Source organism: Macrobrachium rosenbergii, chromosome 25 (assembly GCF_040412425.1).
Source record: "Macrobrachium rosenbergii isolate ZJJX-2024 chromosome 25, ASM4041242v1, whole genome shotgun sequence".
Taxonomy (NCBI): Eukaryota; Metazoa; Arthropoda; class Malacostraca; order Decapoda; family Palaemonidae; genus Macrobrachium; species Macrobrachium rosenbergii.
Window position 1 is genome coordinate 47,859,410 of NC_089765.1, and position 27,500 is coordinate 47,886,909.

Consider the following 27,500-nt stretch of genomic DNA (forward strand, 5'->3'; position numbering starts at 1 on the left):
ATCCACTCCAAAATCGAGACAATTTTTCCTGACAAAGTAAATTTTAAAACAGGCGCAAATAGCTGTTCATTACTTTTAATGTAAACATGTCACTAGACATGCAAAATAGACGTATAAACTAAACCAATAAAAAAAAGCAATTTAAAAAATACTTGTAAAGGACGATCACTAATTATTCCTGATTTTTGTCTCACAATCTGCTAGTTTTGTGACTCAACCAGAGGTTTCAGAACTTAGTAATACTTGTTCTTGTTTCATGTTTTTAGATGACGAACATACACTGAAATCTGTCCTGAAATTTACAAGGAAAAGAGCGCGATCCAATTATCATTAGAAACGCCAAGTGAGTGAGGAGGGTCTGTCTTTCTCATACCAAGAGACAGACTTCACAGACATCATGGCACCAGTATGTTTTCTGGGCTACTCTTGAGGATTTATAAAAGCAATTATCCAGTACCAAGTACACAGCTAAGAATAATTAGGATATTTTATGGTGTACTTTAACACTATATTTTCGTTCGTAAATATGTTGTTCAGTGTGCTAATCTTATTTTTCTGCAGTGTTGATGGCGGCGAACTGTTCGAACGTGTGATTGACGACGACTTCGTCCTAACAGAAAGGGCTTGCACAATTTTTGTCCGACAGATTTGCGAAGGAGTAGAGTTCATCCACTCGAAGAATATTCTTCATTTGGATATGAAGGTTATTGTCTCGTTTTTATTTAAATACACACTTTGCTAATATATATATATATATATATATATATATATATATATATATATATATATATATATATATATATATATATATATATATATATATATATGTGTGTGTGTGTGTGTGTGTGTGTGTGTGTGTGTGTGTGAGGTCTGTTGGTTCATGGGTGTATAGGTGCATATTGTGCAACACAAGCAAGGAAATACAACTAGCGCGTACGTGAATTTCCTCTAAATATTCATGCGCGGTGTATGCAAACTTGAATTCTTGCTGATGTGTTCACATTCATGCTCACATACACAAGAGCTGAGTCAATTCTGTTTCACATTACTAAGAAGCTGAAGAATCATCGTGAAGATAAATCTCGTTCTCTCATTAACTCACTCGCCCCATTTCACATGACTAGTTTATAGGCGAGATTCATGGTGACAGAGATCTTGTTTAAATTCGTTTATTTTCTGAAGATTTAACAATATGCACCGGTTTATGAAATAATTTACTTGCACTTAGGATCAAGATGTGCATTACTATTTGCTTTATTCTCTATAACATTGATTAGTTGGTGAACAGACAATGTAGTTAATAAGAAAGGGTGACAACACTATATCATAATTCTCATGAGCTACAAATAACCACACATTGTTCATATTCTGTAAATGCTTTCTTTTCTATTTATAACATAAGTAATGTATAGATTGAATGTTAGGCAATCTTTCCTCAAAATAAATTGAATTACGACACATCATCAAAAGTTTGGCAGTAATCAGATTTCTTAAGCATTGCAGCTTTTCTTATTTGCCATGGATGTCTTAGGAAGCCTCTTGCCCCGCCTTTTCAAGAATACGAGACGTCTTTCGCATAGATAAATCTTAGATTGTATTCGAAGATAAAGTTTTAGCCTTTTTCAACAACAAAAAATTTCTTTTGGAATCTGGAATTGTATTACTGCTTATTATTCTCTTTTGGTTCTTGGTTATTTCCTGAGTACAACACTATATCCTTGTTTATTGAGGATATCCTACTTTCATGTTATATCAAATTAATGGGATGCTTTCGCTGGTTTCAGGGAAAACAATACGTAAATGCAAACAAACATACATTTCACAATATACCAAATCTTCCGAATTCTAATTTTCTGTGATAATGATTACACATAAACAGTAGTAGTAACCTAGTGGCTACTTAGATTTCTTATTTTGATGAATAACAAAACCAGAGGTAAATGTTTGACTGCTTGGAATCGCTGTTTTGATAAATAACAAAACCAGAGGTAAAAGTTTGGCTTTTTGGAATTCCTATTTTATTTAACCAAACCAGAACCTCTGGAGAGCACCATTTATATGTGTCACTCTCGGATCAGCGGCAGAAATAAAGCTAACTTTTTCCATCTTTCCATCCTCAGCCGGAAAACATTCTCTGTCTGTCGAGAGAGGGCAACAGAATCAAAATCTGCGACTTCGGGCTGGCAAGGAAGTACGACCCCAGGAAGAAGCTCCAGGTTCTCTTCGGTACCCCGGAGTTCGTGGCCCCGGAGGTCGTCAATTTCGAGCCCATCAGCTTCGGTACTGACATGTGGAGCGTTGGTGTGATCACTTATGTCCTGTGAGTAACTTGGCAGAAGGATTTCTTGTGTTGCCTGAAAGTGGTTACTTTCTTGTGTTAATTATATATATATATATATATATATATATATATATATATATATATATATATATATATATATATATATACATACATACATGCATACACACATACACACACACACATATATATATATATATATATATATATATATATTATATTTTATTATGTATATATATACATATATATATATATATATATATATATATATATATATATATATATATATATATATATATATATATATATATATATATATATATATATATATATATATATATATATATATATATTTTGGATTTCGAATCTATTGTATTTGGTACCAGCATCTGGTACTGGTGTCATCACTTCCGTTTTAGTGAATGACCGAAAATAACTTAAGAAATGATACAGAGTCCTAAAATGAATTATGAAATGATACAGTGGTGTCTAAAATAAATCATGAAATTATACAGTGGTGTCTAAAATTAATTGTGAAATGATACAGCAGCGACCTAAAGTTAATTATGAAATGATACAACATTGTCCTACAGTAATTATGAAATGGTATAGTAGTGTCCTAAAATTAATTGCGAAATGACGTACTGGTCTCCTAAAGATAATAATGAAAATATATAACAGTGTCCTAATTTAATTATGAAATTATATAATATTATCCTGAAATTAATTATATATGATACGACATTGTCCTCAAATTAATTATAAAGTTACAAAATAGTGTCCTGAAATTAATTATGAAATGGTACAATATTGTCCCATATCTGTTTGTTTTTAGTATATACTGTAGGTGTCAGGTTATTTCTTTCCCTTTGCGCATAAAATCATGTATAAGAGACTGTGCTTGCAGAAATTAACTTCCTGTTTTTAGGGACAAAGTTTCAGTTATTCTAGATATTCCTTCCCACAGATTGTCCGGCTTATCTCCCTTCATGGGCCACAACTACGTCGAGACAATGACCAACGTCACTAAAAACAAATACGACTTCGAGGACGAAGCCTTCAAGAGCGTGTCCGAAGATGCCAAGGACTTCATCAGAAAGCTTTTGGTGCTCGATAAAAGGTAATGAAAAGGGAGATATACCTTCAGCACAAGAGTCTCAGAAATGTTAGGCTTTGTCTTGATTGAAGACTGAATTGCTAGGAAATTGTATTCGGCTCTATTTTAATCGAAGGTGAATTAACTGGGTGGTGTAATGTTCCGCTCGTGTTCGATTGAAAGTTGAATATCTGGTGGATACGTGATCTACCCCAGTGTTTTTACAGATTAATTTACTGGAACACATATGTTAGCCCCTGGTTTGGTTAAAGATTAACTTGCACGAATATGATATTAGGCCTTGGGTGGTTGAAGATTGATTATCTGGGCGATACGAGGTGGTTTTTGCTTGGATGAAATTGCGATATCTTTATTTTTGTTAAAGACAAACTGTCCGGATATATTTATTGGGGTCTGGTCTGGTTAAAAACTAGCTATCTGGAAAATGGTCATGCGTTAGACTGTTTTTGTTAAAGAGGAAACTATCTGGGGCCTATGTGTTAGGCACTGATTTGGCTGACACCTCAAAATGAGACTCAGTTCTGACTTGGTTGAAGATTGGTTTGGTGAAAGTCTGTACATCTTGGAAATTTGTATGCTAGGCTTAGTATCTGGGGATATGTATACTTGGTTGCTTGTTTAAAACCTAAATATCTGCTATTATGCATTAGGTGCTTCATCAGCTGTGATTCATATTCTACCTGACTAAGAAGGCCTTCTAGAAGAATGACATCTGAGCCTAGTGAGCTTTAATGGTTATCATAAGATACTCATGGAAAATGGAAATCACCCTCCCAAGCTAACTACAAAGACAAATAGTCGGAGGTGGAATGAATGAAATACAGAGGGTCACTCTCACTGAATAAAGTCAACAACCGATTAAACTTCTAAGATTAGAAGAGCACTTAAAAAACATCAAGATAACGAGATAAGAAAAGTGAAAAAGTACAACATCCGACGATTGAATTGCTGATAGATCATGCCGTAGTAGTACAGGAGAAACTCAGAATTTTTCAGAATTCTGACAGTTTATTTTACTTAATTACTTTATCTTATATACTGACGTTTGTCTCACTTTGCTATGGGAATATATTGAAATATCGTAATTCTTTTTAAATCATAGATTGAATCTAGTTAAATATTCATTTACTGTTTTGTTCTAATATGATATATTGATTAATTCTGTAAAACATTGAAAATTAATAGTAAGAAATAATACTTTTAATTTTGTCGCATGTTATTCCTACATACCTTCTACATGTATGTTAATAAGAGGATTTTAATGATACGATTACTGTTTCTTCCAGATTACTGCTTGACCCTTCTAACATTAACAGTAACAATGATTTTTTTTATATTTTTTAAAGCAATTTCCAATTTTCTATGGTAATTATTTTATTTTTTCTAAACTCCCTTTTTTTATGTTACAGCATGGCTTTAGGAAAAAAGATATTATCCAATTACAATTGCCAGAGGCTGTGTTATTCGGAGTGCACATATTTTGTAGAACTTTTTTATGTCAACGTACTGCCTCTGATTTTCCTGTTGCATATTGTGAGCACACACAGACATATATGCACACACACACACACACACACACATATATATATATATATATATATATATATATATATATATATACATACATACATATACGTCTGTGTGTGCTCACAATATGCAACAGGAAAATCAGAGGCAGTACATTTGTATAATCTTATGTAATTTAAACGTGATTCCAGAAGGTGCTGGTCGCCATTCACAGATGGATGGAATGTTGAGCAGTGAGCCTGAAGTAGTCTGTTGACTTAGATATGTGTATGTATGCATCCTAATACATACACACACACACACACACACACACACACACACATATATATATATATATATATTTATATATATATATATATATATATATATATATATATATATATATATATATATATATATATATATATATATATATATATATATATATATATATATATATATATATATATATATATATATATGTACACACACACACACACACACATATATATATATATATATATATATTTATATATATATATATATATATATATATATATATATATATATATATATATATATATTGTTACAAGTGATCAAGCACCTGGTTATTACACAAATAGGTCAACAAATCTGTTGTGCAAATGATAATATCAAAAGTTACCTCACATCGGCCAGATATTTGAAACCTCATAACAAAGCTTCGACTGAATCACTAAAGGTACAATGATCCCACAAACTTACTTATCACTGGAGAAAATCAATGTAACTTTATCAAGTTATGGATGAAGTAACAATTACTAAGTTATATCCAGATTAATGGAATATGAGTTTCACTTCAACCAGCACTGTAGCTGTCTCTCTGGTTCTATTTTACCTAGATAAGTCTTAGGTGAACAAACAGGAATATCACTTACCTCATACACACTCATTAATGTCTGTAAGTACTGGTAATCAAAATGAAACGCTATGTTTTAAAAACTTTAAACAAACAGGTTTATTTCTAAGTTCAAAGTTATATGTAAAATTTACAATCTCAAAAGATTTACCATTAATGGACAACGGTGTAAGACTTAAGTATCTCTTAAGTTTAATTCACAAAACTTTGGTTTATCAAGAAAACAATCTGGTTATATAAGAATCAAACTATTAACTATCACTTAAGTGCCAAGCTTTTACCTGTTTCAAGAATTACAAACAGTCACCAAAATATTACTGATTGAAATCCACATAACATTCTCCAAAAATCTCTATAACAGGTAGGCACTAACAAAATGCTAAGAAATTACCAGCAAAACACGGCAACAATAAAATCACAATAATATGATAGCACAGATATATAAGAATGCGATACACAAAAATGAAAACACCACAATCACCAATAATGTGTTTAAAAACTATATCAATCTTTTATATAACTTTTCCTTATAAAAAGAAAAGTCAGACTCACTTCTTTTTAAAACTTATTCAAACACAACAATTCTCTTTTACCAAGAATATTAATAAAACTCAATATTCACCACATTACCTTTAGTAAACATTACACCAATATATATCTCCTCTTCAACGCTTGTACAAAATATTCCTGAACCCTTCTACAAAATTAACACACTCCTGGGACGAGTTTAACAGAGCTTTTACAGACAGTCTGTTATTTCCATTATAATATATCGGGACTATCGAGAGAGAGAGAGAGAGAGAGAGAGAGAGAGAGAGAGAGAGAGAGAGAGAGAGAGAGAGAGAGAGAGTCTGAGGTCTTCCTCTAATGGCCCTTGCTACCAGACTGCCCTGCCTTTTACAAGACACTGGATTTTAAGTTTCGTAGGCTGAGAATACACATAGGGTGTTCACACAGAATACACATGTATGAATACACATACACACATGTATACAAAGGTATACACGATGGCTTCGAAGCGGAACCTTATCGCTATGATTGACACTTCCTGGCCAGAGCTACAAAAATCTTTTGTCAACCTTGGGCAGCTGGGCAAACATTAGATACAAAATGACAGCACTTATTGGCTACTTCTCTATGTCTCTCTTTCTTAAATTACGAATAGAATAGGCATAGGCAGAGTTAATACAGACGGAATAAGCACACAGTGATAAGTTAACTCGCCACCTGAACAAACAAGGAGGTTAGCCTCCACCCTTTCCCTTGGCAGACAGGATGTAGCGACCTGACAAGCTTTTCATAATACAATTTCAAAAGATTAAACGAAAGGGGAAAAATATCCCACAGAATCATAAGTTTTCTTAACCCACAACATATCTGTAAGAAAAGACATTTTAAAATCACGTCTTCACAACAAATGACGAATCTTGTAAGCAAAAAATAAAAAAATCTTCACAGAGACACTACAAACACTTACAAAATGGTTATAAATATTATATCACCTTATAATAATATGTATATGTATGTATATATATATATATATATATATATATATATATATATATATATATATATATATATATATATATATATATATATATATATGTGTTGTCGCTAAGTCAATAGACTACTCCTGGCTCACTGCCCAACATTCCATCCATCTGTGAATGGTGACCAGCACCTTCTGGAATCACGTTTAAATTACAGAAGGTTATGGGATGTGGCAAATTTTGACAATATCATGTTTAAAAAGGATACCTTGCTCCAAAAAATGTGCATGAATGACGCTGCTTTTGTTTTCTTTGTCTTATTTCTTATTTTGTGTTCCTACTTTCTGTTACGCAGGTGCAGTTACTGTTGAACCAACAAACCTGAGTTCTAAAATTATATTTCTTTTAGATAAATAATACTTCTGTAGCCACGAAAGTTAACGTTAAGAAATAATAAAGTTTTTCAGTTTATGGTTAGACAGTCAAACAATTTCTATTTATATATATGAACTCATTCCTCTTTATCTGAAATTCAGTTTCTTCTCTTTCATTCTTTAAGACCATATATGATCTGTTCAGTCTCAAGAGCTGGGCCATTTAATAGGATTATTAAATAGATAGAATTTTGAACAGTTCATCATATATATTTATTCTTCTATAAAATTGTATCATACTTCAAACAGAATTTCTTATCAAATACTTCTTGGTCAAATTCAGATCATTGTTCTTAATGCACCTTCTTTAGCTGTTGTTTTCAGCTGGGATGGAGACTGACGGCAACATCTCCAGCTGTCGCAGTTTCAGTTTTGCGTCTTTGTCAGATCTTCTGCATGAGGAAGAAGATGAACACAGATATAGCTAACAATAGAGAGAAGAGATACCATCTAGGACACTCAAGAGTATCATGTGACATATAAATTCTTTCTTTAACACAAATATTTTTCACATCTAAAACAGAACAATTAAAATTCTTTCACAGTACACACAAGGTAACATTTACTGTGCTATAGACCTATGTAGCTGATTATCTGGCCATTGTTTCAGTGTTGTTCAGTGCCCCATTAATAAAACTCAGGTTAACTGTGTCAGCTATGTCCTGACATAGGCTTTGCTTCTTTTAATAGTGTTAACACCTGTAGAGTCTTCCTACCTTTAATCTTACTAAATTTGATGTGTTCTTTTATTTACCATTAATGTTTCACTATACAGGTTAAGGACTCCTACCCAAGAATGAGGTGCTGGGTTAGTTTTGACACTTGTGATAAGTAATCATCATGTTAATAAAATGGGATTTATATTTTGCCTTGATGCTAATGCATTTATGAAATTCCTTGAGAGAATAATTGTAATTAAAGAAAAGGAAGTTTTAAGCTGAGTTATATCAGTATAGTATGATCTTTATCTCGGCAAAATCTAGAGAAGAGTCTGTTATCCACTCAACCCTTATAGGAGCTTGAAACACTGTGAGTATTTCAGAATTTGTATGAGAGAAATTCTAGTTAGTACTGAATAACAATAAACTAATTCATGTATAGACATCACTGATCAAGTACTTTATTTACTCGAATAGCCTCAATAATGTCAAAGGCTAATCCCTCACCTTATGTCTCTTTGGAGAAGATTTAGTAGACTTAGTACAACACAGATGCAGACTGTTTTCTTCTTTCTCTTTCTGATTGGATGGAATGCTTGCTTTACAGTTTGCGCCTCACTCCAGCTCAGTGCCAGCACCACGGCTGGCTTAAACGACCCCCACCCGTCAGCGGTCGAAGACGTTTGTCAGAACGCGCGTTGGAATCTGAGTCAGAATCTGAAGAAGAGACTGATCAGGAGGACATGAGTATAGAGGAGAAAATATTTAAGGAAGAAAAGGAGAATGAGAAGGATAGAAGAAAGAGGGAGGCTGAGTTACTTCGGCAGGTAGAGTCTAAAAGAAAAGATCTGGAGAAACAAGCAGAAATAAAGAAAAAAGAAATTGAAAAGCAAACTGAGGTGAAGAAAAGGGAATTGGAAATCCAAGAAGAAACAAAGAGAAAAGAAGCTGAGAGGCAAGAAGAAGAAAAGAAAAAGGAAATGGAAAGGCAGTCAGAAGTGAAGAAAAAGGAAGAGGAATTAGAACTAACAAAGAAGCAGCTGAAAGAATTTGTAGACCGCTGGAATTCACACCCAAATTCCCCATACCTGATAGGTACACCTATTGCACTGGATCTACAAAGAATAGTCAAGACTGGAGGCTGGACCTCCAGAGATTCATTTGCCTCTGTGGTGGTTGGTCCTCCATCTGACCCAGGAGATATCTCAGAACCGGAAGAAGATTTAGATATTGTTGATCAGGATGACTTCATTAGGTACACAATAGAACCGCAAAAAGCTTTATCAAAGCAACCTTCTCCAGAGGAAGTGGCTAAAGAACTTGAGGAGAGATTAACAATATTGCAACAACAGGAAATGATAAACAACAAAGAAAATGAGGATAAACCTAGTGAGATTAATGATTCTGAAGTTGCACTTCACAACAGAGCCAACAAAGAAAAATCTAGAGCAGAAGTTACTGAAGGTACAATATCCAACCACAATGAATTGCAGTTAAAGAAAGAACCTACTAAAGACGGTAAGAAGATACCAGAAACTAATATACCGAAGAAACCTGTAGACTCAAAGCGAAAAACTGCTGATGCTGAAAAGGGTGCAAAAGAATCCAAAATAGAGAAGCACAAGAAGGCATATGAAGAACGCAAGCGGATGAAAAACTTAGAAGAAGAGAAGAAAAAGAAAGAAGTGGCAGAAAAATCTCTAGAAGTGCAGAACAAGGAAAATATTCCAGAGAAAAAGGAAACTGTTGACCAGAGGTCAACTTCTCTTGACTCACTTGCATCAACTGACAGTTATGCACAGGTTGAAAGCCGAAAAGATAATATACAAGACACAAATCATGTACAACCATTAGATGTCAGAGTTAAGCTACCAGAATCTCCAGTGAAGGAAAAAGAACAAACAAAATCACCAGACATGGATAGTGCCACTGAAACACTTAGAAAGATCAATGAGAAACCATTAAGTGATTACAAGAAAGAATATGAAGAATATTTGAAAATGGTTAATGAAGCACAAAAGAAAACTGAAGAGCCTCAGGTACAAGGTGAGACAAAGAAGTCTAGCCCAAAACCAACAAGGAATAACAATAAAAAGCAGAATGAAATGAAACTTCCTGCAAAGAAAGTTATTGGCATTGAAAAGTCAGCTAGTGTTAGTGCAGTGAAAGACTTAGAAAAGAAAGAAGCCATTAAAGTTGGGAGGGGTGAGAGGAAGTCTGGCTTTAGCCTGAAAAATCCCTTTAGTCAAAGATTTGGATTTGGAAAGGATTCCTCTGCAAAATCAAAACCACAGCAACAAACTACAGAGGAAAATGAACCTCATAGTACAAAACCCAAAGAAGTCGATATGGAAGAGCATAAGAAACTTTATCAAGAATACCTGAAAATGGTAGGTGATAACCAAACTAAATCAGATGTTACAGCACCAAATCTGAATGAGGTGGAAAATAAAACAAATGCAATGAACAAGTCTTTAGATCAAAGAGCAGGAAAGGAGAACAATCTATCAGAAAGCAGCAGAGAGCTACAGCGTAAAGTAAGTGATAGTTATAAAGCAATGGATTCCCAGAGAAAAAGTAGTGTCAAAACTATTGAAAACCTACCAAAGGAACCCTTAAAAGCGCCCTGAAATCATAGCACTTCAGCATGAAGAGTTTGGAGGCAGTATTCCAAGGCAAAGGAAAACATCTGTTCCAAGGTATGAAGTAGGAGATTTAGTAAGTGATCGTGGTTCTAGAGGTTCAACACCAGGATCTCCTGTTCCTGATGGGGCTCATTCACCTAAATTTGACAGAAGTGATCAATTAGACCATAGTTCTAGAGGCTCAACCCCAACCAAACAGTTAAAGAAGCAACCGTCTAGAGATGTTCCTATTTCACCTAAGGATGAACCAGTTCGTCAGAGACGACCATCAAGGGATGTGCCAGTATCATACACCCCAGGAAGAGACCTGACACCTGCAGTCACTCCATCTCTTAGCAGAAAAACTTCATGTGAAGAACGACCACCATCCAGAGGAACTAGAGAGGGTACACCAGTAAATCGAAGGCCTTCCAGGGATGTTCCACTAACTCCATCTCAGCTTGAGCGCTTATCAGGTGCCAGTGCTATGGCTTCTGCTGATCAAGGGATAGAACCTCAGGCCTGGCCTGATCTTATTGTTGTACCTCAAGGTGAACATATTGAAAGCGATGAAGAATGCAGTACTTTTAAGGATTCTCTTGATGTTCCTGTTGCAACATTAGTGAAGAGTCCAAGTGGGACATTGTTGTCTGTACCCGGAGTAACAATATCACAGCATGATCGTGATAAAACAGAGACACAACCATCAACCATCAAAGTCAAGGATGAAAATGATCCTGCATATGTTTCTAATAATAAGTTAGTAGCATGGATTCTTGACATAGGAAATGTACAAAATCAGCGTATTGCTCCTTCATCAACCTCTGAACGTGTATCCCAGTGGGAATCTCGAGACAGCTCTCCTAAACCTACTGGAAGGTCTTCACGGGATGTGTCACCAAGACCCAGAGATAGATCTCCTCTTCCAACAGAGAGACATAGAGATAAGTCTCCAGTTCCAAGTAAACAGCAGCCGAATCTTTACCCTCTATCTAGGGAGCCATCAACATTAAGTCTCAAAAGCTCTGCTTCATCTGAAAACCTTTTGATACAAACTCCATGGGGTGCTATGAAAAGATCTCCATCACGAACAAATCTTTCAAAATCACCATCTTTTGAAGTTCCTGTTATTACACTGAAGGAATCTCAAAAAGCTGAGAGGACTACTGAGGATTTGTCACAGTACTCCCAGTCAGATGACCACATGTCAGTTGACAGTTCTACCCGCTCACCGTCTCCAAAAATGACAAATAATCTACTCCTAAAGCAAGATTCTTTAGAGATCAGTGAAATTAAGGATTTCCAACTGGACTCCAGATTAAGTGGTGAACTACCTCCAAAACCTCCTGAAAAAGGCAAAATTCCTCAAAGAAATAAGAGAGAGGAAAATCTAAACATTAATAATGTATCAAGACCAGATGATTCTAAGTCTTATACTCTTCCTCGATCATCAAAACTCATGAAAACAAGTTCAGTCAGTAGTATGAAAACACTTCCCGGTGATAAAAAAGTTGACAATAAAAAATCCCCTTCTGCTGAGGACTCTACTAGTACTGATAGTCTTAAAAGGAAAAGCAAATTTCCTCCTTCTCCAAATCAGAAGAAAAAGCTCGGACCTCTCCTGTTCTCAGCACAAGACCGGATTTCTCAGTTTGAACAAACACAGACACCAGGGCGCACACAACGTCCAATTAGTAGGACACGCAGTAGTATGGTGTTTTCAAAGACAACAGAAAAGGTTCTTCCTCCCATTCTACTGGAGAACAGCCTAGATGAGAACAAGAATGCTAAAACTCCTCTCATATCTTGTAAGTCCAGTGACAAAACTCATGTAAAATATCTCACTAATAGACTTTTAGATAAGGTTGGGAAATCCACAGGGGTACCTCAAGGAGAAGTTTTACAGAATGTAGATTCACTCAATAACAATGTTGGAAATGTTAGGAGAAACAGTGTTATATTCAGTAGAAGAGACAGCACTGGAATGACCAAACATTAAAAACTTTAACCCATGAATGGGCCAAAGACTTTTGACAAAAGATATATTTTGGTTTTGTTTTAATTTTTAAATCTGATCCACCCATACGAATGAAATCGATGCCAGATTTTTAAAAATTTTCTGGTATATTTTTTGCTTCCATGCCTTGATAAATTAACTTGTACTTATCAGTTAATGTCTGTCGCAATGGTTGCTTTTAACATCACAATCTAAGAACTTGTTTCTGGGTGGATATCATTTTGTTGTTGCAGCCTTGGCTGTTTTCAAAGATGTTTTCACGCTAAACATATTTGCTGGAAAAGAATTTTCGACACAAGACAAATCTGTGTCCCTAGATATCTGAGATGAATTAAAAGTTGCATGGTGTGAGAGACTGCCTGGTTAGCACTGATATTTATAACTGCTGTAACTCACCTCCTCCAGTTATCCAGAAAAAGGTATTTGTTTGAAGATATTAAGGCAATTTTGACTTAAATTATTCATTTATTTGTTTATTTTTTTGTTGTTTAAGTACCCCAGCTGCATAGAATCCATAGAACTGTGACAATTATGTCTACATTATAAGATGGGAAAAGTCATGCTAAGAGGTGTGGTCGGCCTACCCTTTTGTCAAGAGTTCCAGTAAGAACATACCCCACTGTATTCCCTTTTCTGAATGTTGCATGTATTTCCTGAATGAAAATCTAAATTTTTACAAAAGAACCCTTTTTAAATGAAAATCTTTTTCCCTCCTCAGGACTTTTTTGTTTGGATTTTACAGACAAAATCCTTTTCATTTTACAAGTGCTTAAAAATTGTCGTACAGTCTTTGGTCTTGGAAATTACTAAAGCTGCTTATTCTGCAGATAGGTTTAATTGTTGCCTGCATTTTTTTTTTGATCTGGAAACTAATATAATTGTAAAGATTAAAGAATAATTCAACATAGTAATTCATTTGTACCAGTACATGCCTCATCTGGTCAGAAACTGCTGGCAACTTTTGAATCATTTTCTTTATAAGCCGCCTCATTATATAGACTTTAGAATTTTATAGTTACTACATTTTTTCAAGGTTAATAGAATTTGAAGTCATTATGTCTTGCATTAGTTTGTGCATAGAATGTATAGAATGCTTACTTTTTTAAGATGACACACCATGCCTGTTTTACATAATAGAACACCTTTAGGCTCTGATAAAATATATATATTTTTAAATGGTATACCATGTAATCATGGTAATTTACCTTGTCACATTGTAAAACTATATACATCTCTCTGACAAGACTGTATTTCCCTATTTGAATATTAGGTAAATTTTTACACTACAGTATAGATTGATAGTGAATGTTGAACCATAGTAAGTTACAACCATTGCTCTATTACCTTGCTTCCTGCAGATATTCATTCATCATCCCTCCAAGAGAAGTCCTTTCATTTATATGGGGAACTCCTTTGTCCTTTTGGTAAATACTCTTAAGAATTACTGAGCCTAGATAGTGCCAACCTTCACAATCACAATCCATTGTTTTTTTGTGCAAGTATACGTTTCAAATGACAGAACCTAATCAGAGGATTTTAAATACAAAGCATTCTAGAGTATTTACTAAGTTCCCCAAAAAGTTTTCCATGTCAAGTACTTAATATATTTCAAAGCATGAGCCTTATCTGCATCTTCCCTCCTCCTATTCCTAATGACAGCACGTCGACCTGCACCTCAAGGACTTATGCGTTCTCCTACATTCACCTAGCCTCATGGATGGTAGCTGTTTCTGTGGTAGCCATGAGGCCTAGTCCCATGGTTGCCCTGATGATATGTAAGAAGCTCTTCCCTGCCTCCGTGATAGTGATAGTGAGCGAATGAGATTTGGGGGTTTCAGCACCCTGATAAAAATGGTTGCCAGTGGCAGCCAAACATGTAAAAGTAGTGATGGTAGTAGAAATGCAAATAATGGAAAGTGCTAATTGTCACTGTCTTATTATATTACCAGCTCGCGCTTGACACCTGAACAGTGTCAGAAGCATCGATGGATTTCTAAGCTTGGGAGGCAATCCAGTGCCAAGAAGGAACAGAAGGAACTGGACAAGGCGAACCTGCGGCAGTATGTTATACGCCAGCGCTGGCACGCGGCCATAGATACAGTCAAGGCACTCAAGAGAATGGGTGCCAATTTGACTCCACACCATCCTCAGTCCGGCCAGGCCCTCTTACATTCTAAAAGCAACACAAATTTTTCTACAACAGAAAAAAGTATATTATCAAATTTCAATTGCTCAAAAAGTTCGGCTGATATAGAAAATTTAGTAGAGCCTCTTCCCAAAGTGCCTACGTTAGAACCTGTTAAAGAGACAAATGAAATTCACCAAAATACATTTACAATTACTTTAGACAAAAATTTAAGTAGTTCAAACAGTGGTGTATCGAAAGTATCTAAGACTCCCTGTGTTATTCAACAAAATTTTATGTCTAATTCCTCTGAAGTTGACAAATCAAAGAATAGCTCAGATAAGAAAGGTTTTTATATTGTTACTGAAACTCCCTTCATAAGTTGCAGAACAAGTAATGATCATGTAGAATCCCAAACTTCTAGTGATTCTCCTAAAGTGAAAAGTAGTCTTTTGAATTTCCACTCAAAACCTGCAAATCCTATAAGTAACGATAACACAGCTGGATTACTAGAGACTGTGACTCAAAAAACCGACAATGTTTTGGGCCTCAGCTTCTTTTCATGTGAGGTCAAATCAGGCCCATTTACATTTACCGATTCATCAGTGAATAATGATAGCAGTAGTACTGCTGTTTCCGAAAAACAGCCCTTCATAGCACCCACAAGCAAGCCAAGATGGACCCCAAAGGCACTGGGACCCACACTGGCAAGCAGGGCAGCGAAGTGGCTTAACCAGCCTGAGGTGAAGACGCATGAGATCGTCAGTACAAATCGCAGTGAGTCTCTGCTGGTTAACCAGATATTGGGCCAGTTCAAAGGCTTTCAGAACCAAACTTCTGTATACTCCAGTTTGACTACGAAAAAACGGAAAGCACCTGGAACTGTGATAAACAAACCGGTCATACACTTCAAGAGAGGCGTTCCAGTCAACACCGGTGTCGTTCATGAAATAGTCAAAATGTTCAAATGAATGTATTAATGGCAGACCAATTCTAAGTTCTGCAAGTCATCTCTAGAAATTCAGTTGACATTTCTTTAGACTTCCGGATTCTCTTCCGGTATCTTGCACCTGCTGAACCTTGTGTTCTGAGAAGCAGAATTTCATGCAGGAAAGCAAAGAAATTTGAACAAATTACGTTTTTTCATATTCTTCCAAATAATTTACCTATAGAAAAGTAGGTTTACAAGGTGCGACGCTCAGTAAGCCTGATGGTTGCAGACCCATTGCCAAAAGAAAATGTTCGTAGCAGGTTCAGAAGCGTAGGTTCCAAAATCAAAGCAGTATGGGCTCGACTGACCAAAAAAAAAAAAAAAAAAAAAAAAAACATTGGCGTCTTCAGCGTCATCATTTATTATGTGTAGATCTTTTCCATTCCATAAAAAAATTCATTCTTTAAGAATCTAGGGACAATATTCTTGAAGACTAAGTAGCGACAGTGAGACGTTGGTATCAAAAGAAGATATTTGCATGTTGGTATTGATAACCCCCAAAGATGATTTAAGTTAGAGATGCGTGTCACAAGTACCTATTAAGTAATTATTATAAGTAACGAGTTGCAGGACAATTATTACCCCTTCTTGCCCTTATGATGAATGTTACACAAGTATTTATCAGTCTTTATGCCGTAAGTTCGAGATTGTGTGAATTCCGTGATAACTCTGTTTCATAGCGTTATTTTCTATAGATCGATATATAAAAACCTTCAAGGATAAAGAGCATAATCCAACATATTTTTTCTTTCAGCCTTTGATTTTATTATAATACTCTTTCGTAACTTTTGAAAACACCAGGAGAAGCCGTTCTTCCCTGAGGAAACTGTCTTGAAGGTAATATACTACAATGTAAGCTACAATTTTGATTGGTATAAATTATCGTGCAAGTTGCAATATTATTTTGTTCTTATTTTCTTTTAATGTTCTGCCAGCCATTTTGATATAGACTACGAGGTAAAACAGGCAAATAAGTAATGTAAACGCGGCATGAATAAAAAGATAAAACGAATTTACCGATTAAATAAATGGATTGCAAATAAACAGGGAACAGGTGAAGTTATTTATGAGATTGCGAGAGGTTCAAAATTGATTCCTTTTTTGTGAATCTACGTGCTTTTCACAAATTATTTTACAACTCTCTCTCTCTCTCTCTCTCTCTCTCTCTCTCTCTCTCTCTCTCTCTCTCTCTCTCTATAAAGATTATATATATATATATATATATATATATATATATATATATATATATATATATATATATATACGTATACATATACATGTACATATACATATACATTTACTTATACATATATGCTCAATGTGTCAACTTAGAACCTGATGGAAACAACGAGCTACCTTATTGCAAGACAAGACATGAATTCTTAGTGGTGCAACGTCCCTCAGTCAAATGAAAATGGTCTGTCCCTAGACCAGGTGCTTATAAATAACTTTACCGTCTCCCTCCCTATAATAAAGAGTGATTTAAAGAACCGGAGATAAACTGAATTCAGTTAACTAAATAAATAAATATTAAGTAAGTAAACAAACAAACAATTTCTTATGTGCTGTGCGAGGATGACTGGAGCTTTTATTTATGTTTGTAATAAATTATAAATATTTTGTTTACGTGTTTATGTATGTTAGTATTCGTTTTACGTTATCTCTCTCTTTTTGTTAATTTTTTTGTTTTTGTTTTCAGTTGTCACTGTGCTTATAAAATTAAAACGATTTCTTTGTACATTGGTTTAGTACCAATTTATTATTGTACATGAATTATCATGGATAAAGTTATGTTCTTAAATTTGTCGTGTTTTCTTCTTCCTTGTTTTAACATAAAATTCCTATTAAGCATTAATAAAGGAATTTATCTTGACAGATAAAAGTTTAACTTCTGTGGTGAGCTCAGACAAGGATACCGTATTTCAGAAAAAAACAAATTTTCTGTATCTGTCAAACAGAATAAGAATTTCTAAGCATCAAAAGAACAAACAAATTTAAAAGAGGCTTTGTGTTTTTATCATAAAACTCTTACCTGTAACTCACTGTTGATATTTTCTGACTGGACGCAAAAGCTCTCCTTGGTGTATTAGAGATTTGTTTTTGACAAGACAGCACTGGTAATTAGTTACCTTTAACCAAGTAATAATAAATTTTCTATAAATTTTCATGAGAGTAAGAATGGTACAGTTTCTTCGAAAAAAATTGAGCTTCTCGCTCATGAGCTCTTGGGTCTCTGGTTGAGGGTGCGTTCAGTTAGTAAGATGTCTGGTATGAGAGTAAGGTTCACCATTATTCACCTTCGTGAGACGTTAGCAGTGGCGTTACTGAAACAGGCTGAAGAGGCAACGATTGCTGGGTCTCTGCAAATATTCTTTTCTTGATAATGATGTTTCAGCTGTACAAGGGAAATGAAGAAATTCAACAATGGGTTGAATAAACTATATTGGCCGAGCCTTGTTGTTGCAGGAACGAGATCCTTGGTGAACATCTAGATGCTTTCACAGAAAACGCCACATATCTACTGAACAAATTAACAGGGGAACCAAAACCATTTCATCACCAAGTCCTCCCATCTGGAAGAAGTAACTTAACTCATACATGTGACCCACAGATGAATACAAAGCATTGCAACCCCGTAGGGGGGTAGTGCCGTCAGTGCACCTCATGCGGTGCACTGTAGGCATTACTTAAGGTTCTTTGCAGCGTGCCTCAGGCCTTAGCTGCAACCCCTGTCGTTCATTTTACTCTACCTCCTTTCATATTCTTTTCTTCCATCTTAAATTCCACCCCTTCTAACGATTGATTCATAGTGCAACTGCGAGGTTTTCCTCCTATTAGGCTTCTCAAACATTTTACTGTCCATTTCCGTTTCAGCGCTGAATGACCTCATAGGTCTCAGTGCTTGGCCTTTGGCCTAAATTCTATGTTCAATTCAGTTCAATTCAAAGTATTGCAAGGTCATATGCAACAAAAAAAAAAAACTCTGTGAAATTAAGTGACCCCTTAGGTAGCAAGTTCTTTCCTGAACTTTGACCTAAAATGCTATCTTGAACATGATCTCACATTACACATCAGATTTATTAATGATATATGCGTGACAAATATAAAATCTCTTCGTAGCATAGCTCAGAATTTACGGCCTACTATCAAATCACTATCTAGGAAAGATCCGAAAACCTTATTGACTGTCTACAAACATCGATTTCAGAAACCGAAATATTATGGTTTCAGAAACTCTTCTCCGTTAAAATTTGGTGCCGACTGGCTTTTTGAAAAGGTCAACTTCGTCCGTTTGATCACCTGCAGTAATGCTTTGTGTTCGATCGCAGTAGCAAACTCCGGCGCTGTATTTACCGTACAAGTACTAAGCCTGATTGTTGAACAGCGAAGGACTAAAAGATGATCGAGTTTAATGGTAATTGTTTTGAAGGCCCAGTTCCGGCCTCAGAACTCTTGTTTACACAACAAGCTGTTATGCAGTCAGCATTGTCTCTTAGATTATCACAAGGAACTGCTATGTCTTATGCTTCACTTAGTCCTAGCTCTCTCATTATAGTTAAGAGAAGCTTTGAGAGTTATTGAGCAGTTTTTCCCAAACTAGGATAATGATAACTCGGAACATCATCTAATAGGCATTTGCTAAACGGGTATTGGGAGAAATTGACCTTCTTGCAGAGAAGTAAAAAGTCTTATATGCCTTATATAAGTTTTAAAAATTTAACCAAAATAAAGACATCATTCATTATAACTCTTTAAGATCATCCAACAGCATGCTTGCAAATTTCTGAAAGTTGCTATAATTTTCAAAAGCATCATAAGAGCTGAGAATTTCTAGTAGACCTTTCATTCCTGAAATGCTGCTGCTTTCCGCACCTTTTTGATGTTTCAGCGATTTAACATCACATCTAGTTAAATACAATTGGTCCTTGGAGGAGCAGATCAGTTTCGTTTCATGTCTGTCGAGATTACGAATGAGACAAAAGTGGGTATCGGGTCGACGTTTGCAAAAATGTCGAGAAATGAAAACACTAATCCATTGTCTAAGTGACTTTTGAAGATTAGTTTTGTATGTATGATAGAAAAGGGGAATAAGGTACTGGGTTCTTCGCCTGCCGTTGACGTCTCAAGTTTCGTACAAATGTCTTCGTGAGGTCTATTACATTCTCCAGTCATTCCGTGGGAAACAGTGTTGTAGAAAGAAGTGATGTATTTTGATCACACTGCACTAATGTGCGTTTATGTTAATCGGGAGAAGGAGATGCTTTTGACATTGACAGATGTAATTTGTTTGTTTACTTGACAGAAGTGAGCCCGATGTGTTGACAGACACAACTACAATCTGATTTGTAGTTAGGCTAATTGCTAAAGTGGTCTTGCCTGCCACCAGTAGAACAGTAGCAGATAACTTGACTAGAAAGGAACGGGTCTGGCTAATACCGAAGATTTCGGCGAGTACAAAATAACGATTTGAAAATTGTCAAATTGCTCTTGAATTTTCTCGTGAAGAATCACGAAAGTTAGTTTTTTTCTCTGAATCCACAGTTGTTAATTGTTAAGGGTTGTTATGTTATCTTCTTTTGCCATTACTGCATTTAAGGGTGATTTGCCAGTGTTGCAACCAATAAGTAATGCAGACGTATTAAAGGTTGGGGTTTAATTGATTCCGTAAAGGTTACAACTTCCTTTTTATTGCAGGGTAAAACGTCCATTGTCGATATATCTTTGCAAGGCTGCAATCATATTTGACCTTTTAACGTGTGTTTTTATTCCTTTCAAGATCAATTTAGAAAAAGCTGTCAGGTTAGCAATCGCATTTTTCCAGTGATTTAGTTTGTTATAACAGTTGCCGTATTTTATCGACAGCATTATTAGTCTTTTTCCACAGAATTCTTTTAGACATTGTCACTATTAGAGGTTTGGTTTTTTAAAGTCGTTTTTATATTCTCAGTTATGCTGAACCATTTAAAATTAGTTTTGTCACGCATGTTGTTGCAGTTTTCCAGTGATTATAATACTGTACTGAAGCAGGATTTGTATAACGTTATCTTTGTCCAGCAGCGATTATATGTTTGCTAGGATTGTAGCATTTGCTTTATTTTCCATATGTTGCTGCCGATTCATCAATTTTTCTAGTCGTTTATTGCAGTATCCCATTAGATGTAAGACTTGGGTCCATATTCTCCCAGTGGCGTAATTTTATTTCAAATTGGATTACTTCGTATCCATTCTATAGGAGAGACTTGTTTGATGAGGATAACCTAAGCTATATATATATATATATATATATATATATATATATATATATATATATATATATATATATATATATATATATATATATATATATATATATATATATATAAAAATGAGTGTTAATTGGCCTGGGTGGGTTTTTGAGTTTATCAATCAATTTACAGAAATAAAACTATTACTTTCGACACCTTTTATCGTTGGCTTTAGGGACGAAATTCTTTACACCTATAACAACATATCAACATAACAGACTATTTATGAAATGCAGTTTTGTTAAACAGAGATAACGTTCTTACATGTGTAATATATATATATATATATATATATATATATATATATATATATATATATATATATATATATATATATATATATATATATATATATATATATATATATATATATATATATATATATATATATATATATATATATATATCATTCAATTACTGAGTAATTATTAAATCATTTAGTTTAAATCATCTATGTTTAACAAAACTAGATAAGCAGAGAAGCAAATGAACAACGAATAATAATTTATTATAGTTATAAAACCTTCATAAAAGTTCTATAGTCTAAATCACGTAATTCCAAATTCATTTCGCTTCCTCCTAATTTCTGCATATCATCATTCTCAATTAAACCGACTGATGAGCGAATCCAAAATGGCGTCTGCTGACTGCCCAGAGAAACCTAGGTTCGGAGGTTGTCCTCCTCTTGGTGGGGCTGGTGCCCTGGGTCTTCCGCCCTGGCGACCTCTTGTAGCTGGCGAAGGGAGGAACTGGGCAGGTGGAGCCACTGGGATAGGCTGTGCTACTGGTGGTGGTGGTGGGGGTCGGGGTGGTGCAGCCGCTGCCAAATCCTCGTAGTCGAAGACTGGAGCAAGACCAGGTGCGCCTGGCTGGAACAGGGCTGTGTCGTCATTGAAGTCCAGAGGAACTGGAGCTGCGGGTGGTGGAGGAGGAGGAGGTCTAGGCGCAGCGGGCCTTGGAGCTGAAGACCTGGGACCACCCTGAGCTCTTGGTCTACCACCTCCCTGCTGAGGAGGTCCTGGTCTGGGAGCAGCCCTCAGCGAACCGAGCGTGCCGTCGGAGTGGATGTATGGCTGTTCCAGGTGCTTGTAGAGATCGTAGTTCCCGAGGTCGACGTAGTTTGGGTCGGTGGTCTCGTCGATGGCCGACGGGTCTCGGACGCCGGCGGTGTAGAAGCGCGTCTCTCTCTCGCCGAGGTCGTTGATGAAGGTGTAGTTCCCCACGACCGTGCCGTTGGAGTAGCGAACCTCGTGCTTCTCCGATCCGTCGGCGCCGGCGTATTCGTACACGAAGGCTCCTGTCTTGGTGTCGATTCTGTTGAGATGAGAAAGTTTTAAGAGATGAGAAGGTCAAGATTTGTAAGAGAATTTGGTGTTGCTATTAATCACTTCTTTAGTCTTATAAGATCACAACACAATCTTACTCTAATTAGACCATTGGTGTTCTTTTCTTCATTAATTTTGTCCTTAGTTATTTTTTTTATTTATTACAGTTCACGCGTCGAATGTTAATGATGTTATGGTTATGATAGTGACAACAGTTATTAATGTCATTACTCGTGGTGTTGTTGTTGTTAAAATCTAATATTTTGATTCTAACTTTGAATGTTGCTAATCTAATTAAATGCTATGACTATTTCAGTGACGATCTTAACTATAAGTGTTGTAGCTATTGTTGTTGTTTCTGCAGCTGTACCTTGTTGCTGTTGTTGTTTCTGTTTATAGCAGCCATCAACTGTAGGACTAAACTCACCTCCTTGTATCCTTAACAATGGACACAGGTGTTGTAAAGCTGTCCAGTGAGTCAAGACGAGAAGACTGGAAAGAAAGAAGTATTTTTTGATTTGGTAAAAATATCCAGGAAATTCATAACTGCAAGACAGAATACTGCATTATAGCTTATTAGAAGGTTTGAAATATCAGTGAGTTGTGTAAGGACTTGATTACATTGATGTAGAAACTGCTTTTTTTACTTTTAGTTTTCTGTAAATGAAAACTACTGTGCCGGCTATGTCTGTCCGTCCGCACTTTATTCTGTCCGCACTTTTTTCTGTCCGCACTTTTTCTGTCCGCCCTCAGATCTTAAAAATTACTGAGGCTAGAGGGCTGCAAATTGGTATGTTGATCATCCACCCTCCAATCATCAAACATACCAAATTGCAGCCCTATAATCTTAGTAGTTTTTCTTTTAGTTAAAGTTAAAGTTAGCCATAATCGTGTTTCTGGCAACTATATAGGACTGGCCACCACCGGGTCGTGGTTAAAGTTTCATGGGCCGCAGCTCATACAGCATGATACCGAGACCAAAGAAAGATAGATTTATTTTCGGTGGCCTTGATTATACGCTGTAGCGGCTGTGCAGAAAACTCGATTGCGCCGAAGACACTTCGGCGCAATTTTTACTTGTTTTATTTTATAATCTCTATATTCTTAGGATGGACACTATACGCGTATTCTTTGCGATATTGCTAAGAAGGTTATTGGCTTCCAGGTTTGTTCCATGTGAGTGTTCTTGGATTCTGAGTAACAATGGGACTGTTAATTGTTCGGTACAATGGCGTCTCATTAATTATGGTCATGAAAGACTGCTGCCACACGCACAGGTTTCCTGGCGTCTTTTAGCATCTTGTCATCAAACGTAGCATCAGGCAGCTAATATCGGAAACTAATTTGAGAACATAAACGATCACGGCTTTTTCACGTTAATTTAAAGTTAAGTTTTGTGGCAAAATACTGATTATCTCCCCCCCCCTCCCCCCACAAAAAAAAGGTCTCAAATTATGCGACCGTAAGTAGGCTACCCATTGATCTACTTCTTCACAGAAGGTTATTCTATTCTCTTTGTGTTACACGGATTCGTGGAAATCTTTTAACAAAGTGAAATATTATCACATATACTAATTTAATCATGTATTATCTTTCGGCACAGGACATCTTTTTCTTCCATATGCAATGTGTGTTTTCTGACCCTTTTCTGTCCTCCTTGTTCTAATTGTTCTTATGGCATAATAAGAACTTTCGATGCTTGGCACTCAAAGGTTTTAAAACGCCAATGACAGTTTGCCCTTAATTTCTTTCATATCCCTTTCTTTATTATTAATATATATTTAGTTATAGTCATTTACTTCTTGGTTTCAATTGTTTTCATCTCAGTTCTATTATTATTCGCTCAGTTCTTCTCTCTGTTGTTATCCTTGCATTCTGTTAAGTGGAGGATTCCTTGGCCAAATGACTTTTTCAACAGTAATAAATGGACTGAGAAATCTAAGGAAAAATAAAGGCACCTGGGTAGTTATAGAAAGCAGAAATAATAACAATAATAAAAATAATAACAGCAGTTATTCAAATATACCTGCTGGACTGGTGGTGGAGGTCGGTTGCCCTGTGGTCTAGACCGGGGAGGAGCCGGAGCCCTTGCTTGGGGCTGGAATGTCGCGGGGGGTGGTCCTCTGGCTATAGGCTGTGATGGAAAGAAACGAAGCTTTTAACAGAAATAAACGAATAAAATTTAAATTAAATAAAAAATGCACCAAAGAGATTATTAAATAAATCAACTGACCTTTTAAACCTAGGTTTGAACTCATGTTATGGTTTATCTTACGAGTTATTCAGACTTGACCATCATTAGGCCTAGTTCCTTAAGAGAAAACTAATGGATAAATCAAGTGACCTGGCAAAAACTTTAGTCTAAATTCATGGTATGTTTTATCATACGAGTTATTCAGACTTGACCATTGTTAGGCCTAGTTTCTTGAGGAAAAGTTAGAAGTTTGTGCTGTTTGCTGAAGTTGCTAGCTTGATTCTGATGAAATTGGAGGATCCTCTGTCTTAGGCCGGGTATTCAAGATCAGGTTTACCTGTCAGTTCATCGAAACTAACGTTAACACTTACGTGTAGACGACAATTTGTGAGCGGAGTCAGTCCACTCACCAAAACGGATGAATTGATGGAATTACTTAAAGTTTTTCCGACTGACTGATAAGTGATCGTATGTGTGTATGGGTAAGCAACAATTTTATGACAGTTCACTGCCGGATTTTGCCTGGAAAGGATCTCAGCTGCCTGGACCAGAATATGAATTAACTATGTTTAGGCCTAATTCTTTTCATTGTTAGACCCTGCAGCGCTAACTGTAGGCCGTTTTGAATCCGAATCATTTAATAAAAATAAGTATTTCCATGTGATAAATACAATTTGGTATGGGCCTAGGCCAGTGTCCTGCTTTTTGTGAAAGGTGTCACTAGTGAAAGTAGGCTTCATGGTCCATTCCATAAATAGCTGAGCCAACCCCCTGCCCTAATTTAAACTTGCTCATTAATAGTGCATCAGAGTAGACATCTCTCTTTGATAGGCAATAAGACTTTTATGCCTTTTTGTTCTTTCCAATTATTAAGTGAATTACCGCAGCAGCTAGTCTATATTGCTCCACCTCCTCCAAAGCCAGCGAGTTTCCATCGCTTCCATATAGTGTTGCCACGAGAACTGAGGACGATGACCTAGAGTTGACGGTCCAACTGATAGTTCTACTCTTTTCATGTGGACGCTCATCCGTCAAATGGTCGCAGGTGAACTTACAGGTAAACCTGATCGTGCATACCTGGTCTTAGTTTCTCTTACTGTGAGCTAAAGTTTCCCATTTTCTTTAGCAAATATGACGGTTGTCTCACCGTTCCTGTATGGTAAAGTTCCATATCCTTTCAGCCAAAATGGTAGTGCTGGCTCACTGGCTAATTCTCTCTTTCTTTCGCTCTTATTTTGCAAATACGTTCGTAAGATTCTCTCTCATTATAATGTCCCACTAGGCCTAAATCATCCCATCCCTTCAGCTGGATACGTCAGCAATCTTTGTTTGGCTTATACTTAACTCTCTCTCTCTCTCTCTCTCTCTCTCTCTCTCTCTCTCATTCTCTCTCTCTCTCTCTTTCTCCATTCAGAATACTTCTGGACTATAATAAAAATATGAAAACTATCTGAGAAAAGATTAGTCTCACCTGTGGGGCGGGAGCATCCACGGGAGCATCGTAATCATAGGCATAGTCGAACTGGCCTTGAGAGGCCGCTAGCGCCCACGTGCAGCAGGCGATTATCTGGAAATAAAAAGAAAAGAATAATTTAAACACAACTGATTGATAATACAGTACTCTTAAAATCAACGGCACTCGAGTATGAAGCGTCAAGTTTGTATGGGTCAGTACTGAACTCTCCGTTTAACGGGTTCGTGGATTTTGTGACTCTTCTGCTTGACTTTCTCCTTTTCAAGGACCGAGAATTTTTTTTCTTTGATTGAGGCATTTTTAGATCTGAGTTTTTCTGCTTAAGTTTAGAACCCTCTGTTCCCCCCTCCCCCCCGCCCCCACAATCTCTCTTCTCCCCCCCTCCTCTCTCTCTCTCTGTAACGGTGTTGTTGACCTTGGTTCTTGTGACGGCAGTTTGTTAGATAAAATCTTTCTCGTATTCTGTTTATCTGTCTGTCTCTCAGGGTCTTTAACTGTTGTTCATGTGGAAATACTTTACAATGTAAATACTCGAGCACTCGCTCCCTTGACATCAATTAGTACTATAGACCTAAAATCACTGCAACATCATATGGCTCTCTCACTTGCGCCCATGGGTGCTTTCAAATAGATATCAGAAATTATTTGGATATATATGAATGACATACGAGCTCTCATTGTTCAGACCCATTGTTAAAATCACGTCGTAAATTTTTCATGACTGTTCGTCAGTGAAATCTTTGAAGGCGTGAGGGACCTGAGCCATTGTTGAAATGAATTTATTCGAGGCTTTTCGTGTTGGCTCACTCGTGGAAAAAATCATGACTGTTTACTGTCGTGTGAAATGATTCTTGGGCAATGTTAATGTAACGCACGCGTAGCTTTCGAGTGGCTTTGTATATTTGAATGTAAGTACATGCTCAGTTAGCTTATGGTATATGTATGTACTTTATATATATATATATATATATATATATATATATATATATATATATATATATATATATATATATATATATATATATATATATATATATATATATATATATATATATTATACAC

The 27,500-nt window shown here is 36.0% G+C and overlaps 2 protein-coding genes across 2 annotated transcripts in view; one reads left to right on the forward strand and one right to left on the reverse strand.

The window, feature by feature from the left end:
- Positions 1-14,843, forward strand: part of LOC136852638 (uncharacterized) — a 135,871-nt gene extending 121,028 nt beyond the window's left edge. The window contains 6 exon segments of the mRNA XM_067127573.1: positions 562-703; positions 2,121-2,320; positions 3,267-3,419; positions 9,011-11,021; positions 11,023-12,835; positions 14,704-14,843. Coding sequence (XP_066983674.1) covers positions 562-703; positions 2,121-2,320; positions 3,267-3,419; positions 9,011-11,021; positions 11,023-12,835; positions 14,704-14,753 — 4,369 coding nt within the window. The 3' untranslated portion in view covers positions 14,754-14,843.
- A 7,089-nt stretch (positions 14,844-21,932) lies between these two features.
- The window catches only part of LOC136852639 (uncharacterized), an 11,752-nt gene continuing 6,184 nt past the window's right edge, over positions 21,933-27,500 (reverse strand). The window contains exons 2-5 of the mRNA XM_067127574.1: positions 26,436-26,531; positions 24,797-24,904; positions 23,198-23,262; positions 21,933-22,759 (exon numbers count right to left, since the gene is read on the reverse strand). Of these exons, the coding sequence (XP_066983675.1) occupies positions 22,048-22,759; positions 23,198-23,262; positions 24,797-24,904; positions 26,436-26,531 (981 nt within the window). The 3' untranslated portion in view covers positions 21,933-22,047. The remainder of the gene's footprint in view (positions 22,760-23,197; positions 23,263-24,796; positions 24,905-26,435; positions 26,532-27,500) is intronic.